This window comes from Podarcis tiliguerta (genome assembly GCF_965153285.1).
Source record: "Podarcis tiliguerta genome assembly, chromosome: 16".
NCBI lineage: Eukaryota > Metazoa > Chordata > Lepidosauria > Squamata > Lacertidae > Podarcis > Podarcis tiliguerta.
In genome coordinates, this window is record NC_139549.1 from 39,447,955 (window position 1) to 39,465,536 (window position 17,582).

At 45.6% G+C, this 17,582-nt stretch overlaps 1 protein-coding gene across 1 annotated transcript in view; it reads right to left on the minus strand.

Annotated features, from left to right (window-relative positions):
- Positions 1-87: 87 nt before the first annotated feature.
- Positions 88-17,582, minus strand: part of HIP1R (huntingtin interacting protein 1 related) — a 65,244-nt gene continuing 47,749 nt past the window's right edge. Inside the window, exons 18-32 of the mRNA XM_083418177.1 lie at positions 16,605-16,799; positions 15,583-15,730; positions 14,917-15,003; positions 13,660-13,767; positions 12,672-12,808; positions 11,628-11,738; positions 10,705-10,763; positions 9,160-9,190; positions 8,813-8,875; positions 7,772-7,872; positions 7,560-7,665; positions 5,813-5,936; positions 4,774-4,835; positions 3,477-3,677; positions 88-2,327 (exon numbers count right to left, since the gene is read on the minus strand). Coding sequence (XP_083274303.1) covers positions 2,289-2,327; positions 3,477-3,677; positions 4,774-4,835; positions 5,813-5,936; positions 7,560-7,665; positions 7,772-7,872; positions 8,813-8,875; positions 9,160-9,190; positions 10,705-10,763; positions 11,628-11,738; positions 12,672-12,808; positions 13,660-13,767; positions 14,917-15,003; positions 15,583-15,730; positions 16,605-16,799 — 1,572 coding nt within the window. The 3' untranslated portion in view covers positions 88-2,288. The remainder of the gene's footprint in view (positions 2,328-3,476; positions 3,678-4,773; positions 4,836-5,812; positions 5,937-7,559; positions 7,666-7,771; positions 7,873-8,812; positions 8,876-9,159; positions 9,191-10,704; positions 10,764-11,627; positions 11,739-12,671; positions 12,809-13,659; positions 13,768-14,916; positions 15,004-15,582; positions 15,731-16,604; positions 16,800-17,582) is intronic.

Sequence of the window (17,582 nt, forward strand, 5' to 3'; positions counted from 1 at the left end):
TATATGAGGACATAATATTAAAACCTGCTAAGGAACAAATTATTGTTAAGTAAATACAATCTCAGATGAACAACAACACATGACACATTACACTGTTCCATGATTTATTTAACAGAAATAAAGCCAAAATGGAGAAGCCATGTGTGAAAAACTGAGTACACCTTAGGATTCAGTAGCTTGTAGAACCACCTTTAGCAGCAATAACTTGAACTAATCTTTTTCTGTATGACTTATCAATCTCCCACATCATTGTGGAGTAATTTTGGCCCACTCTTCTTTACAATGTTGGCATTTGTTTATGCACAGGTCTCTTAAGGTCCTCCCACAGCATTTCATTTGAGTTGAGGTCTGGACTTCAACTGGGCCAATGCAACACCTTGATATGTAAAACCAGAGAATTCAAAGAGGGTGTACTTTCTTTTCCCCATGAGTGTACATTGTGCAATTGCTGCTCAGTAAAGTACCACTTTGCCACTTTGCTTTCCTCTCCCATTGACAAAGATGGAAAAAAGTGACTGAGCCACCTAGTTAACCGTCAAAAGGGAAATATATTACCTTGAAATATGTTAACTATGCAGATAACTGCTTCTGTGCTGAGGCTGGTTTGACTTTGTAAAAGAATACTGCACCATTTAATTTTGACAGCTACCACTGTTGGAACGTCAAGGCAAGAAATAGCCCATTTGTTTTCTCAGACATTCACACAGCAATTTCAGTATCCTAACACACCACTTGTCTTATTTTATTGCTTATGTACAAGAATACCACAAAGTGTAAACAAATCAAGGCAGACTTCCAGCTGTTTGCTTAAAATGTCATTGTTTTTGCTAGTAGAAACACTCCAAAGGAGATTATAATTATTTTGTGGTACTAAAGTCCTTTGCATTTTGCAGGTACAACAAGCACCAAAAATAATGGCCATGGTTCAGTTCCAATAGCGGAAATCTTGCTCTGGCTACAATTCTACTAGATAGACTTGGCAAGAACAATGTCCCAGTGAAGCTACCTTTATATAGAGTCGGCCTGAAGGACTGAACTTGGCAGTTGCAAAGTACCTGCTCAGCAGTATCATTAATGGCTTAAATGGAGAAGCCGAGCTGGACAACTTGGTAGAGAAGAGGCCCATATGTTGAAGCCGGCCAGCTTCAAGGAGGTGTACTAAGTAATAGTTGTAAAAATATGATCTAGAAAAATATCAGGAAAACAGAACACTGAACAAGGTTTCAGGCAATTAATCCATTTTAATAAGCTAAATAGTCCTATTAAAATTTAGCATTTGGTTCATTTCCCACCCCCTTAGCTTTCCTATAAGTTGCAAATCCTCCTCCTCCTCCCCACCACCACCCCTATTAAATGTCAAACTCTACAACTGTTTCCATCAATAATTGTGATAGGAGTTGGGTGGTTGTCGTTTTTTACATTTTATTCCTAAATTGGAATTTTATAACCTTAAACCAGTGTAGACTTTTTCTCTGCTTGCAGTGCTTCTTGAAGTTGTCAAACCTTCCTGTACAGTAAATAAATCCTATTCCTTTTTAATACGTATACAAAAACTGACAGTCTAAAAAGATTGTTATCCTTTTCAGAGTTTTCATCCTGGGGGAAACATTTTTCAGCCTGTAGCATAAACTCTACAAAGAAATCCAAACAGCCTACTTAAAAAGGGGAGGGGGGGAAACACATTTCTTTAAAAAGGCTCCTGTAGTACAGTGATAGGTACACCAACATTTACTCGAAACAGCACAAGATTCCTATTGCTTATAAATAACTGATATCCACAAAGTAAACTTTCTCCCCTCACCCTCCCCTTTCTTCCCATTTAGGACCTGTGTTCCACATAGGTAACAGGCAGCCTACTGTCGCTTTAAGAAAGCAGTCGTTCTAATACTACAGATCAGGTCAAGTTATACAATTCAAAGATACCTTTGCTTCTTTCTTGGTCAAGGAAGTAAGTTTTCAGTGTAAAGGCAATGCCAGACACAAGGCAACTGAGGATTTATCCAATCTGTATCTGTTTAAAACACAGACATTTTCAAACGTTGGAATGTCTATAGTTCAGGGCCTTCCAGAGCAGCCCCCTCTCTGTGGAAAGGCAAACAGTCTTGGAGTCTTCCGCCCAGAAATCTGTTGCTTGGAGCCTGCAGGAAAACAGCAGGCAAGGCACAGTGCCTGAACCCCTCCGGGCAGCAGGAAGAAGAATCAAGCTGGCTAGAAGCTGAATCCCACATGCCCTTTGCTCCGGCTGCTGTTCTCTTCCTTTCCAGGTTGAGTCATTTGCCATTTACACCTTAGAAGTTGACAACATGTGCCTGGAACACACCATCCTCCTGGACCAGGTACAGAAAATGATAAGATATGGATTGTTACTACCCAACTAAAAGAAATTTTAATGCAATGAGATTTAATCAATCTATTTGTGGCAACTGTTTTAAGACACACACTGTTTTTGGATGATGCATGTCAGTTCTATGTGCTTGAGACTAGAGGGGATGCTTTTAAGGCAAAATCTTGTGTCCAATCAAGTTAGGGATGTATCAGTTAGTTAATGGAAAACAGTTGTTGCCAGCCCTCAAGCTGATGCTCTCCAATGATCCAAAGGGCAGGAGTGATAGGGGCTGGAAAGGGTGTCCTGTAGCCTGGATGGTGTACTATAAATGAAAACGAAGAAGCTCCCTCTGGCTTGTGACCCTTTCAGTAAGAGTAGCCCAGAGGATTATTCCCAAAGTCCAGCATCTTGCATCTTCCACCCAAGGAGGTTCACAGCCTTCTGATGTTTCTCTGTTGCCTCTAATCATGGAGGCATATAGCCCAAGGGCATGAGGAACCTGTGGTGGTCCTCCAGAGGCTTTTGGTCTCCCAGCCCACATGACCAGTGACCAGGGATAGTGAGAGCTGCAGTCCAGCAGCACCTGGAGAGCCACAAGTTGCCCACCCTTGCCGCAGCTTGTCAACGGCTGTGTTTTCTCATTCAGCAAATGGCAGTTATCTTGGGGCAGCAGATTGCACAGACTAGATGTGTGAAGAAATACTTTCCTGTATTGCTGATTTCAGTTTCACTGGGGTGACCCCAAATTTCTAGTATTACAGGAGAGGTAAGGCCGTTTTGTTTTAATCTACTACTGCAGCATTGGTTGCCATTCTACAGACACTATTACGTGCCCCAGCATGTTCCTCAGTCTCCCTTTAGCCACTGCAGTGCTCTTCTGCACCCTCCACAGTATTATGCCCACTGCCTGGGAATCACCATTTTTTGTGGCAAGCAGAGTCTCCAGAGGATTCCTCAGAGGGGAAAACTCGATTTGGCTTCCATACGTGAATTCCCTACAACCGTGACAAACATGCGCCTATCCTGGTAATGAATGAATCACATAAGCTTGCTAGCCTCATAATGTTTTCTGGGCCTGACTGCTGCGAAAAGGCTGTTGCTTTCTGCAACCATGCACACCCCTTGTTCTGCGGCTGAGAGTATACTGTACCTCACAGGCTGGCTTCAGGGACTGGACAGGCTTCTGAGCAACCGGAGGCTTCTTTAAGCTGCCTGGCTTGCGGGCAACTGTTGGTTTCCCCCCGTCTGCACTCTCATAGTCAATACCAGCCAAGGCATAATGCTGCCTTCTCAGCTCACCAAGGCGAAGCCTCTCATTCTCCAGGGTCTTTTCCAACTCTAGTACTTTCACCTGCAACAAGCAACATTCTCTGTTGAGCTATGGGGAGTGAGAAATATCAGAGACACCCCACTTCTTATGCAGCTGTTGAACATAGTCACTCTTGCTTAGTTCACTTGTTATCCATAGATCTACTCCCATGGCCAGAGTGCGGGAATATTTCTAACTTGGCATCTCTACTCCCAGGTGGCCAAAAGGTCTCCCACTGCTGCCTTTTCTCCTCCTTATGCCTGGAATTGCATCCATCACGCAGCCCCACACGTGTCCCACACCCCATTTTCTCAACTGCCTTGTCTTCCGTGGCACAACTGCTTAGGCTTGGAGAATAGGGTCTGGGGACCAAGTACCGTATTTTTCCATCTATAGGATGCCCCTTATTTTTGACATTATTTTTTAGGGGGGAAAACTAGTCTTACACATGGAAAAATACTGTATGTGTAGCTGAACGAAGACACGCTGTTCTCATTTACCTCTGCTTCTCCATGCTCTGTTGTCTGCCCTGTGATATTCAAACCCTTGGCTGTTATGTGTTACTAAAACATTCACAGAGTCCACCCCTTGCTCAGCTTGTTCAACTGGTTTGGACCATGCGAAACTCTCATCACCCACAGCCATGCTGGTTGGGGCTGATGGGAGTTGTAGTGCAAAACAGCTGGAGGACACCAGCATCTGAAAGGCTAGTTGTGTTTCCAAGCTCTGCCAGCTGTAACTGACATGCTGAAATCAAGCCACTGTTGTGGGAAAAGGTAAGGATTAGAGTAGACAGACAGATCCAAAGAAGGGCTACTGGGCAAGGAGAGTCAGGCTCAACCTCTGTAGCCTTAAATACGGTGGGAGGAGGCAGCAGCTGCCCATTCTTATTAAGGCTTGCTTTCAACTTGCTCTTCAGCAAACAAATCATGGCTTACATAACACCAGTATGAAACCCCAGTCTGCACGGCCTATTTAAAGATGTCCCATTGACAACATCTCATCCCTCAGATGCTCAAGGGGCAGTTGGCTCTTGTGTGAGAGTCACTTTGGGAACGATTAACCCAGCTTCTATTTTATAGTTCCCCAGGAATCTTTTCAACACTTCCCCTGTTTTTCCAAAGAACCCAAACAGCACCTGTGTCTCCATTTCCTCCATCTTAAGTTTGATTAAGGACATTCCAGAGAAGTCCATGGTCTCTGAAAGGAAGAGAAAAGCAAGTTTGTTGTAGAAACTACATATGTTTTCAGCAGGGAGGTGGGGGACATTCTTTAAAACTGAAAAGTTGCCACTTTCTGCTACCCTAAACCCAGCCCCTCACCAGTGTGTTCTTGCTTCAGTAGGAGTGTTGAGCAACTTAGTATGTAGCAGGAAAGACTGGAAACCTTCACCATTTTGAGCAATAACAGCATTTGGGGAAAGCCTTCTGTGCTATTGCACCTTTTAGAAAAGCCTCTTGCTGTTCAATAGAACATATTTGCCCCCGACACATCTAGTCCAATACACGAGGTTAAGAACAGACCTCCAGAATGAATTAAGTTCTTAACCAGAGGTACCACTGTATTTCCTCAGAAGTGAGTCTCAATGGTGCCTTACTTCCTGGTAATTGCATTTTAAGACTGCGGCCTGAATGGGCCCAGGATAGTCAGTTGCTCAGCCCACCCCACCCCACAGAGTTGTTGTGTGGATAAATGAGGAGCAGCATGTACACCACCCTGAGTATGGGTAATAGTAATAAATAATAAATAAATACAGTGGTACCTCAGGTTAAGTACTTCATTCATTCCGGAGGTCCGTATTTAACCTGAAGCTGTTATTAACCTGAAGCACTACTTTAGCTAATGGGGCCTCCTGCTGCCGCCGCGCCGCCGGAGCACAATTTCTGTTCTCATCCTGAAGCAAAGTTCTTAACCTGGAGCACTATTTCTGAGTTAGCGGAGTCTGTAACCTGAAGCATATGTAACCTGAAGCGTATGTAACCTGAGGTACCACTGTAACTCTGTCGGCCTTTCATATTAGCCCTGTTCTCCTCATGTCACACTTTCCTTCTCATAATTTTGCAAGCACCAGAAAGCCTTTAAAAAAGCATTTTCAAGAACGCAAGTCTGCCATTTCACGCTGCGTTTCCCACCTCCACGCCCAGCTCCACTGCCATGCCCAGACCCCAGCAGCTCACCTTTGTCTTCAACCTGCTCTTGGCCTGACTTTGTGGAAGCCACGACATTGGCAGCCATTTCATTGACGGTGCGCGAGCATTCCTGGAGCTTTCCTAGGTTTCTGCTGTGCTTCTCGGCTTTCACCTGCCATCATCAAGAATATTGCTTCTTTCAAATCTTTTGCCAGGTGTAGGGAAAACACGAGCAAAAAAAGGTCTGCTAGTCCATCCTAAAGCTTTGAGCAGCAGCAGCTTGAGGCCAGTTCATTTCAGAACCAGGGCTGTCTACATACTTGTTACAGTAAACAACTTGGAGGCAGAGCTTAGGATGCTGAAAAATCTCTGCTGTTTTATTTCCTAGTCTGCAGGTTAAGGACATAAGTCTTGTCCTGCTGCATCAGAGCAAAGGGCCATCTAGTCCCACATCCTGGATGGAAATCCTTCAAGAGAAGTGAGCAAAGGCACTCCTCAAAGTGGAGGCATTCAGCTGAGCACCACCAGAGAGGTAGGAAAGGAGCGTGCCATTCCACAGTTGCTTTGAAACGGGGGCGTCTCATAAGAACATAAGAAGAGTCTTGCTGGATCAGACCAAAGGCCCATTTAGTCCAGAATCTTATTCTCACAGCAGACAAGCAGGTGTCTATGGGAAGCCCACAACAGGACCCAAGTACAACAACAACTCTCCCCAGCTGCGATTCCTAGCACCCACCTCAGATATTGGAGGTAGTACATATCCCTTATGGTTATCAGCACTGATAGCCTCAACCTCCTCTGTGAATTTGTGGAAACCAGTGAGGAGTGAAGGCGGGGGAGAGAACTCTCCTTTGGTACCTTACACCTTCATCTTTCCGCCAGGGCCAACCTCTGATAACTGCAGCCACTTTGCAAAAGTAGAGAGGCGAAAAGAGAGGATTGGCAGTGTGCTTTTTTCTGGCTTCAGGTTTGGGGCCTTGAGAATGAACCCAGGAAATGCAAAAAGCTTCAAATGAAGATGGTAGCAGAGGAAAATGGTCCCCTGAGGGAACCACGGGTGGGGAAGCTTGCAGGCTTCCCACAGGCATCTGGCTGGCGTGAGAACAGGATGCGACATTAGATGGGCCATTGGCCTGATCCAGCAGGGGTCTTATGGTGCTCTTATGAGTTATAGCTGTTAAGCATATTTGTACCTGAGCATGTGGTCTAAACCACAGAGCCTAGGACTTGCCGATCAGAAGGTCGGCAGTTTGAATCCCCGCAACGGGGTGAGCTCCCATTGCTCGGTCCCTGCTCCTGCCAACTTAGCAGTTCAAAAGCATGTCAAAGTGCAAATAGATAAATAGGTACCACTCCAGCAGGAAGGTAAACTGTGTTTCTGTATGCTGCTCTGGTTCACCAGAAACGGCTTAGTCATGCTGGCCACATGACCCAGAAGCTGTCTGCAGACAAATGCTGGCTCCCTCAGCCTGTAAAGCGAGCGCCACAACCCCAGAGTCATCTGCAACTGGCCTTAACGGTCAGGGGTCCCTTTACCTTTACCTATGTAGGAAGTTGCTTCTGCAAGGGGCTCTGGGCACACTAGAGCCTACTTTGGCAACAGAACCCTCACTTTCCTTTCTCATTTGAAATTTCATTGGATGTTTTTGGTACAGTTCTAAGAGCAAAAAAACCAGAATTCCCAACCCAATGCAAAGCATGTTGCTTCTGAGATGGGGCTGTAGGCATGTGAAATGCACCCAGTTCTGCACAGTTTGAGAAGAGTGCAGACTATTTTTCCTTCTGGGGTGATTACCTTGGAGGCAGCTACAAGCTGAGCTGTGCTGGCTGCGATTTCGTGCGAACAGACAATCAGTTCCTCATATTTGCCTGTGTGTAGGACAACTTTGTCCGCAGACTCTCTGAAGTGGGGAGCAAAAAGACAGGATTAGTGAAGCCATTCCCTTGTGTTTCAATCCACAAAGCAAGTGGCTAGGAAAAGGAAGCCCAAGCAATTGAGATACCTACACAAGCTGTGTTGCTCCCCATCCCACGGCTTTAGAAGCAGAGATGAGTCCCTCTGTCCAACGCGAGTTCTTGGCGTAAAACTCCTGCGGTGTTGCTGCCCCCTAGTGTTCCATGAGAGATAGGACACTTAGCTTTCACAATAAGGCTGAGCTTTATTTGGTAAGCAAAACATGCTTCAAAATGGAAAAGATGATGCAACTCTGCCTGGAAAACACACCCTCTGGTAGCTTCTTCAAAGACTGGGGTGGCAGGTGTGCTTACGGAAAGGTCACAAATGGGTAAACAAAGCCGCCTTATACTGGGGACGGATGCAAGTGGTGGCAGGAAGTCCATCTAGCTCAGGGATTAGGAGGAACATGGTCTAGAACTCCCATCGGTCCCAGCCAGCACAGCCAACGGCCAGGGATGGTGGGAGTTGTAGTCCAGCAACTTCTGGAGAGCCACAGGCTCACAATTCCTGATGGAAGTGGTTCCCCCAAGAGGAGGCCCTGGTGGGGTGCTTAATACAGGTCTGCAGCAAGAGTTGTTTTACTGACTCATTCTTTACTCTAGAGCAGCCTTTCTCCAACCTTGGGTTCCCAAATGATGTTGGACTACAATTCCCATCATCCCTGACCACTGGTCCTGCTAGCTAGGGATGATGGGGGTTGTAGTCCAACAATAGCTGGAGACCCAAGTTTGGTTAACCCTGCTCTCGAGCATGGATGGGGGTCTTCTGGGCCTCCAGGGCTTGCTAGATTCCAACTCTTATCAGCCTCAGCCAGCATAGCCAATGGTTGGGAATGCAATAAAAACAGGTTCTCTTGTAGAGAAGGAAGGGGCATTATCTGAATAGCATTTGATATAGCTTTAAATGCTTCATGGAGGCCACGAGAAAACAGACAAAACCATTACTTGGGAGTCTTAAATCTTAAGTAATGATGTGACACAAGGAGCTGGTGCAGCCCACATTTCCAGGCTTCTCCCTGCCAGATGTTCAGTGCCCCCCCCCATACTTTTCATGCAAAGGAAGAACATAAGGTCCAAAAAGAACAGCCTTACCCTTCCACTTTCTACTATCTCCTTCTGTAAATGTGTAGATGTCATCACAAGAAGCCTGATTGCCTGAAAGAGACAAAAACAACAAACCACTCTGTTTAATAGAAGGATTTCCCTACAGCTTTAGGGATTCCAGTACAACAAAAAAGACCCTCCCCTCCAGACACAGTACAATACTTCTGAAACTTCCCTTAGTGGCAATGCTAACCTGAAATAAAAGGCCATGCTGAATATCTAGAGATCTTGTTAACCATGCAGTGTTGAATACCCTCCAGAGGTCCAGCCATCTGGTAACAGCTGGGTTTTTCAAGTACTTAGCTGGGGCTTGAATAAATTACAAAGGCACTCACCTTCATCAAGTCTGTGCAAGAGTTCAAGATTCTGTGGGAAACAAAAAAAAAAGATGCTTAACTCTCTCAAAGGATTGATTAAGCCCTAAAATTTGGAAATAACATTTTAAATAATGATGATTCTATTGTTGTTTGCATCTACACTACCAAGGGAAAACAGTTTAAAACCACTTTTTCTTGTTTCTCCCAAGGAACCTTGAAATTGATTCTCTTAGGGTGCACAGTAAACGAAAAAGCACGGAGGTGGTTATTTCACTCTTCTCTTTGTTGGTGAATTGCTTCAATTCTTTCGCCAGGGATCACTGCAATGCTGTTTGTGTTATGATATAAAAAGAGGTAAACAGCCAGCACTGCAGCACCATCTACTAGGTAAAGATAATGGTAAAGAACCCCTGGGTGGCTAAGTCCAGTCAAAATCACCGATCATCTCGCTTCAGGCTGAGGAAGCCGGCATTTGTCCACAGACAGCTTTCTGGGTCATGTGGCCAGCAGGACTAAACCACTTCTGGTGCATGGAGGACCGTGAGGAGTGCCAGAGCGCATGGAAATGCTGTTTACCTTCCCACTACATTAATCTACTTGCACTGGGGTGCTTTCGAACTGCTAGGTTGGCAGAAGCTGGAACAGAGCAATGGGAGTTCACCCATCACGTGGATTCGAACTGCTGACCTTACAATCGATAAGCCCATGAGGCTCAGTGGTTTAGACCACAGCGCCACCTTTACCATCTAGTGACAGAACACAGCATTAGGACCCAAGAATATATTGACGGCGAAAATAATCATGCACACCAACAGCGTCTCCTTCCTTAGTTATCTATGGCAAAGCCTCTTCAGGTCTCTGGAACTACACTACACTTATTGCACACAAACAAAACAAAAGGCAGGCGAGCTGAACCGTGGGAGAAGAGACCCTTCAGTAAAAAGGAATCACCTCTACAGCACAGCAAGAGGTTATTCAGTAGCAAAACAAACAGGAAAACTCATGCTTCAGTTCAAACACTGAGTGCTGGGGGTTCAAGTCTGTGCCAACAATATTATGCAAATCCACATGCTCAAGGCAACAAACAGTGGATTATTGCTTTTTATCCTCACAACAACCCTGCAAGATTAGCAGCTTAGATCAAGAGAGATAACTACTTTCCCAAATATACCTTCCATATATACCTTCAGGGTGAGCTTCATGGCTGAAAAGTGATTTGAAATGTGATTGTATTGAAAACTCTTTGAATAAAGAAATACAGGTAGCAGATAAGAATGTGAGAACAGTCCTGCAGGATCAGGCCAAAGGTCCATCATAGTCTTCCAGCTCTACAATATTGTTTCTGAGGCAAGATGACCATAACTCATCATCATTATTATTACACTTATTTTTTTCAAAATCTCCAAGTGGTATTCCAAGTGTGCTCTCTCCAGGTCCCTGGCAAAAGTCTTTCCTATCTGTGTTATCAGAAATTCTTTTTTAGCTGGAAGTGTTGCAAATGAAAAAGAAATGTAGCCCAAGTATAAACTACATCCTTGTGGATCTTTGATCCTGCAGACTCACCTTTCATTTACTTCTAATTTCACACCAGAACTCTCTATTCTGGCCTGATTCATCATTTCCTGCAGAAAAATCAAACAGAGCTTCATTCAGTCGGGCATCACAACAGGCCTGTAGTTGGGGTCTAATTGACAAAGGTGCCCCTGGTCTTTATAGCAGCCAGCAAGATGCTTCAAAGAAGCTGTTAAGCAGGACAATGATGCCACCCCCCACCCCCCTCCATTTAGCTATTGGGACTGACATGCTTCTTTCTTCACAAACATGCCCAATTGCCTTTTAAAGCCACCAACCAACCACTACATCTTGTGGCAGCGAAGTCCACCTATTAATCATTTATCTGGGTAATTTATATTTATTTGTTTCATTTAGGTAAATTATATACTGCTTGACACGTCAAAAGAAAAGTGCTAAGCAGTTTACTGCATCCTAAAATATCACAAATAACAAGTCAAGCAGTTGTGCACTGAGCGGAGTTGTACTCTCCTTTTGCCACTCAAGTACATCTTCACCCATATGACATCTGCCCATTTTATTAAGTTCAACCAATGCTATTTTTCTAGAAAAAGAGGTTCTGAACTGAGTTCCGTCTGCAAAAAAGCCCTGAGTTCAACTACAGTGGCACTTACTTGACTGCCCACAAGTGCTGTTAATTAGGGTGGTGGGGAGAAAGGACAGGGTCTACTTGGTGCAGCGGAAGTCCCTTCAGAACTACAAAAGGCCTTCAAACATGTCTTGAAGACTTATTTGTTCAGTCTGCCTTCCTTTAATGTTTTTATGCCCCTGATTCTTGAATCCTGGGAGTTGCTTACTATTCTGGTTTTTTTTACCACTCAAATGTATTTCAAGTGGATATGCTTTAGTTGCACATGGCCTTCCCTAAAAGGTTGACTATTAATAAAACAACCAACCAAACAGGTTCATCTCACCTCTATCCTCCTGACCGCGTCTTCGATTGCAGCAGAGGTGGAGGCCATCTCTTTGTCAACCATGTCGCCCAGTTCTTCTTGCCGGATGTCTAAGCTTTTGGGTCTCAATTCCTGGTCAAAAGAGAAAGAGAGTCCTTAAAGGGACACTTGGCTCAAATGGAAAAGAAGAAGAAGAAGAAGAAGAAGAAGAAGAAGAAGAAGAAGAAGAAGAAGAAGAAGAAGAAGAAGAAGAAGAAGAAGAAGAAGAAGAAATTTTGTGTACCCTGCCCAACTGACTGGATTGCCCCAGCCACTCTGGGAGGCTTCCAACAAAAATACAGCAAACAACTACTATTGTTACTACTACAACAACTGAAAAATTAGATAGTTGCTTAACTCTTTGACATCTGCTGGGAGGGCATTCCACAGGAAGGGCACTACTGCCAAGAAGGTTCCCTGTAACTTCACTTCTCACAGGGAGGGAACTGCCAGAAGGCCCTCAGTGCTGGACCACATTGTCTGGGCTGAACGATGGGGGTGGAGACGCTCCTTCAGCCATGTAGGGCTTCAAAGGTCAACACCAACACTTTGAAGTGTGAAGAACCTGCAGTCCTCCATTCAAGTTTTTTTGGATTCCAACTCCCCTTAGCCCCAGCCAGCATGGCCTATGGCCAAGGACAATGTAGTTGAACAACTTATGGAGCGCTGCAGTTTCCCCACCCCAGCATTACACAGCTAGCTGCTCTTTTACTGAAAGAAACCATTAGTCAACGGATACAAATTATAAGGAAGGAGGTTCCAACTAAACATTAGGAATAAGTTCTAGACAGCGAGTCACTCAACAGTGGAATGGACTCCCTTAGAAGGTGGTGGGCTCTCCTTCACTGCAGGTTTTAAAGAGAGGTTAGATGATCCCTTAGACCATCCAACTCTACAATTCTATGTTTTGCCTCCTCACTGCCATGGCCAAGTTAGGGAAGTGTAGAAGTACACTAATAAGCATAAATTGTGAGATTACAGTGTTCCCCAATGGATTTCCCCACTCCATTCCTCAACTCTGTTTACCTGTCCCAGCTGAAGAACTCCCAGCAGCCTCTTCCTCACATCTGCCAAATCTGCTTGTCGGAGAGACTGTTTGTCTTTCAGCTTGCTCAGATAGTCCAGACTCTGCTGCCCACAGTCCCTGCAGGTTTCAGTCAATTCTGGCAAGAAGAAAATAAAAATTACACACATACAAGGGAAACTAGCAATTACACACATACAAGGGAAACTAGCATGACTGTGGGAAGCTCAGGAATAAGCTCATTTTTTAGCTTTCATTGGAGGAGCTACAGGAGAAGCATTTCAGAACAAATATGTGGAAGTCCTGAGGCTCAGGGTATGCTTTGGGAATAACAGATATTGCAGGATTGTGGGAGCTATGAGGATGTTGGCCTGATCTATAATCTGGACAAGAGCCCAGTGCAAACCCCAAGGAAGAGCAGAGTTCATTACACACATCAGAAATATGGATGTTATTCTTGCACATGACCATGCTTGTGTCTCCTTATCCCACAGTAAGTTCTAGGATTGTCACCCAATTACAGAAGCCTTCAGTGCTAAATTTATGAGTTTAGATACTGATGAACATGCTCAAATTTGCACACAGCAAACACACCTCCTCTGTTTCCAGGGGCCACATGCCAGCAGTAGGCAAAAGTGGGCAAAGGAACAAATGTGGGTTTTTCCTTTGTATGGTAGGCTTGTTTCTACACATTCATGCCTCTCTCTATCTATCCTCCCATCCAGGTATGCAAGAAGCATTCCCAGAGATCAAGGGCACATTCCAGGCAGGCAAAAGTTGCCCCTCCCCTGTTTAGAGGATGCATGAATGGATTGAAGAAGAAGAAAAAAACCAGATAGCAAAGAGGCGCTTGAAGTCTCCTGGTCCTTACACGCTGGGTTCCAACCATTTCTAAAAGCCAGGTTTCGCATTCAGGAAAATCGTGTGAAAAGAGTTGCATCACTTCTGACTTCAGGGGTGGGGAAAAAGAACCTTTGCAAATTTACTCACTGTCTGCATGATCTGTGGGCGCCAGGTGGGAAGTGGCACTGCCATTCACAATGGTGTCTGCAGTCAGGTGGGCAAATTGGGCCAGAGCACCAACCAATCCAGTGACATCTAAGAAATGAAGAGAAATACCAAGATGGAAATCCAGAAGTGGATCACAGGGATAAAACCATCTCATTTGAGATAAGCCCAGAGTGGCAGCATTCAGCAGAGACCCTGAAGGTTTGTCCAGGTTAAACGTAGGTTAACCTCAGTCCAACTCTGCCCCCAGCTCTTCTCTCTTCTAACCCCACTGTAGCTCTGAACTGTGGCCATCCCATAAGAACATCAGAAGAGTTCAGGGGCCAAAGTGCTCAAGATCACTATCTTTGTCATTTGGTCCAATTTCATTTTATACACGAATACAGCAGCTCAGGTTAAACAGGGCTATGCAAGTGTCTGGGTTTAGTACAGTTCAAGGTATTTTAATCTTCTGTTTTGAAATAACAATTTGTAATTGTTTCAGTTCAGACCATGGAACCCTTTGCAATTATAGACTACACATCCTCTTCCTCTTGATATGTTTTATTTTTGACTCCGCAAATCACACAGCTGTTTCCTATACTTTATTGGCAATTGTGACTTCTTGGTTTTGTTTTAATAAAAAAAACTATTTTCTTTCTTTTTTCTGTGACTTGCTTGTTGTTATTAAAATTCAATGCAAAACATTTGAGAAGAAAAAAGAAAAAAGAATCAGAAGAAGCCGACGGCTGGTTCAAGCCAAAGCTCCAGCAACCTGGTTCTCACAGCAGCCAGCCAGGTGTCTATGGCAAGCTCAAAAAAGGGCCTGCCACATCAGCACTTTCCCCACCTGCATCCCCCAGCAATGGAAGGCACAGGCTTAACACCTCCAAGACTGGGTAACTCGTGAGCAGCAGGGCTTTGCAGCTGCACCTTTTATTGACTCCATCCAAACCCATCCCACAGACCAGCACACCCCCACACCCCCCCAGGCTTCCTGCTTAGAACATAGCTAAAAGTGCAAGGATTAAAAATCAACCTGAAGCTTTACCACTTGGTGAAATGTTCCATGTAGTCACCAGGCATTTAGCTTTTCTTTTTTGATGAGGGGGTCAGCGGGGGAAAGGGGGGAGAAACATTTGAAGAAACAACATTTGTGATGGCAGAAGAGGCACAATCTGTCTTTGCAACACCAGAAACCTACACTCCCACCCTGCCCCACAAGTACGAGAACTGCAGCGGCAACCCAGCAATGTTTACCTGCCGGGTTGGACAGGTAGCGCCCATGTCCACTTTCCACAGCGTTCACTGACTCCAGTGCTGCTTGTGCGCGGCTGACGAGGTAATCTGCAGAGAGAAAAGAAAGGGCAGAGAAGGAGGCCCATGGGAAAACAAGATAAAATGGACTCTCATGCAGGTGCTTTTTGTGCCTTAGAAGCAGAGCCAGCTCCAGAGTGAAGGAGCCTCAGCTGCCCAGGTTTCCCCTGGCAGGCTCCCTCCCTTACATCCCTGAAAGGGGTTGTGGGGCTCAGCCCTGGTGTGATTCCTTGGCAGCGGCAGTGCTCCAAGACAGGCAGACAACCAGGTCTCAGGCAGCTGCCATTTAAATGTCTCACAATGGCCTCAATGCAGCATCACCTGGGGCATTGTAGGACATAAAAAAGGCAACTCTCTCAGGTTGCTAATTGGAGCATGGAGTGGGGGCTGGATTTGAGAGGAGGGGGCTAGGACAGGCATCCCTGGGAGGGCCTTGGCCACTGCCTCAGGATTCTGAATGCTGCCAGGCTTGCTTGAGAGGTTTACTCAGGGATTCCTGGGCTGTTACAAAGGACAGGAACTTGCTCTTCTTAAAAAATAGGTTAAGAAAAACAAAACAAAGCCAAGCCACTGTCAGACTCATCCATGCCCTTGGACCTTTAGACCTACCTGGTGAACTGGTGCACCGGATGTGCAAAGGATCGTCCAGCTTGGCAACGGCGTCCTGAATGATGCTCTCAGCCTCCTTCACTGTCCCTTGCAGGATGCTGAACTGCTCCTCCAGGAGTTTCTGCTGCAGGTTCTGTTCCTGACCTTTCTGTGGGATTGGCCCAAAGTGTTTAAGTTAACAGTGCCCTCCCGGGACCCACATATTCACTGCTCTTTCATGATCCAGACTGGGCAAAGGGGAGGCCTACAGTGCTGCTAACTGGCTCCCTCTCTCCATTGCTCAGCCCTCTGTTTCCCTTGCCTTCCCTAACCAGACAAAAGCTTTCCAAGGCTCAGTTGTGCCCGGTGTCTTTTGGGGACTGGCAAGGAGGCTAATGGCAGGTGGAGCCAGAGCCAGTGATGGACAGAGCCAATGTTGCCCCCGTTCTCATATTGACTCCTGTAATGGCAGAACTGGGAGGAAGGGGCCCTTCCAGACATCCTTGTTGTGCATTCATGATGGTTTGTGCTCATGATAATATAAGGATGGTTATACACAACCCCATTTTCAATACTGTTCACACCTACAAAAGTTTCAGGGCAGACATCCTGCTTCATTTCCAAACAGCGCATGTCCTGTAACCTTCTGCAGAAATTCCTGTAACTTTTCATGCCACAAATGTTCTAGGGGTCCTTTTGCCTCACTTTTGTTGCCCTACAGTGCAGGAGCCCCCCTCAAGACAAGAGTAATGCAGGAGCGCTGGGGAAGCATCGCAGAATGGCTAATAAAGCGGAATGAAGTGTGGATGGTTCGGTATAAATTCACCACTAATGCTCTATTATTGTGTCAATGACATGTTTCAGAATACTCTAGCAAAAAGCACCATTCTGGAGGAGCCCTGGGGAGGAGGAAGCTGATAGCCAGGATCATCCCCTGGGCTGGGTGGAGGTCTGGCCAAGCACAGAGCGAGCTGTCAGGGCAGCATCCCACACACCCGATGGACCAGCCTCCGCTGCCAAGACTTTGCTTCTCCCTTGAGTACCTTTTCCAAGAGCTTCCCTTGCAGCTCCTGAACTTCCTTTGCTCTCTTCTCTGCTTCCTGGCTCAAGAGCAGCTCCTTTTCTTGGATCAGGCCCTTTGTCGAGATGAGCTCACAGTCCTTCTCACTGACCACTTTCCTCAGTGTCTCCTTCTCGGCCTGGAGGGCTTCCAGTTGGGTGTTGAGGTCTGAACCGGCCTGCATGGAGGACAAGCGACCTGCTGGCTCACAGCTTCATTGCCCAGCTCTCCCGCTTCAGCTTGGCCCCACCCTCTCAATCACCTCCCCCTACTAATGCGCTTTTTCACATGCTCATTGTCCTCTTCATGAGGTAATTTAACCTAAGATGACTTGGGTGGGAAGGCTTAAGAGGAGTTTCCTCCACCGAAACCACATGACACTGCAAGAGGCTTAACAGGTGAAGGATTTGAGTTACAAACCTCAACTTTTGGTGAGTTTGGGACAAGAAAAATGGGCTATTTTAATCCCAGCTGGTTATTATCAGAGCCTTCCAACAATCTGGTGCTCCAAACAAACACCAGTTTGAGCTCCTCTTCCATCCCCACCCCTTTTCCTTTTTACATCATGGCTTTTTAGATTGTAAGCTTGTGTTATTTCTAATGATTTCCAAGCTGCTCCATGAGCCTTTGCAACTAAAGAGCTGCATATAAATGCTGTGAATAAAATGAAAAAACAATAAGCAATAAACAGTCTAGTATATGGGCACATCAAAAGCATGAGATGAGCTTCTCTAGAGAGTAGTGGAGAGGGTTCTCAGCGGAGGCGCAACCAGAGCACCCTGAACATTGGGACAGTGCAAGATGGGCCACCTCAGGCAAAGGACTGCACAGCAGGGCAGCAAAGCAGAGACAGAGGCCTCATGGCTTTTTGCAAGACAACCTACAGGAGTACTCCCACTGCTATTTTATGAGAGCTCCCTACTATTTTATTTTATTTTTAATGCTGGCTTTTATTCCAAGT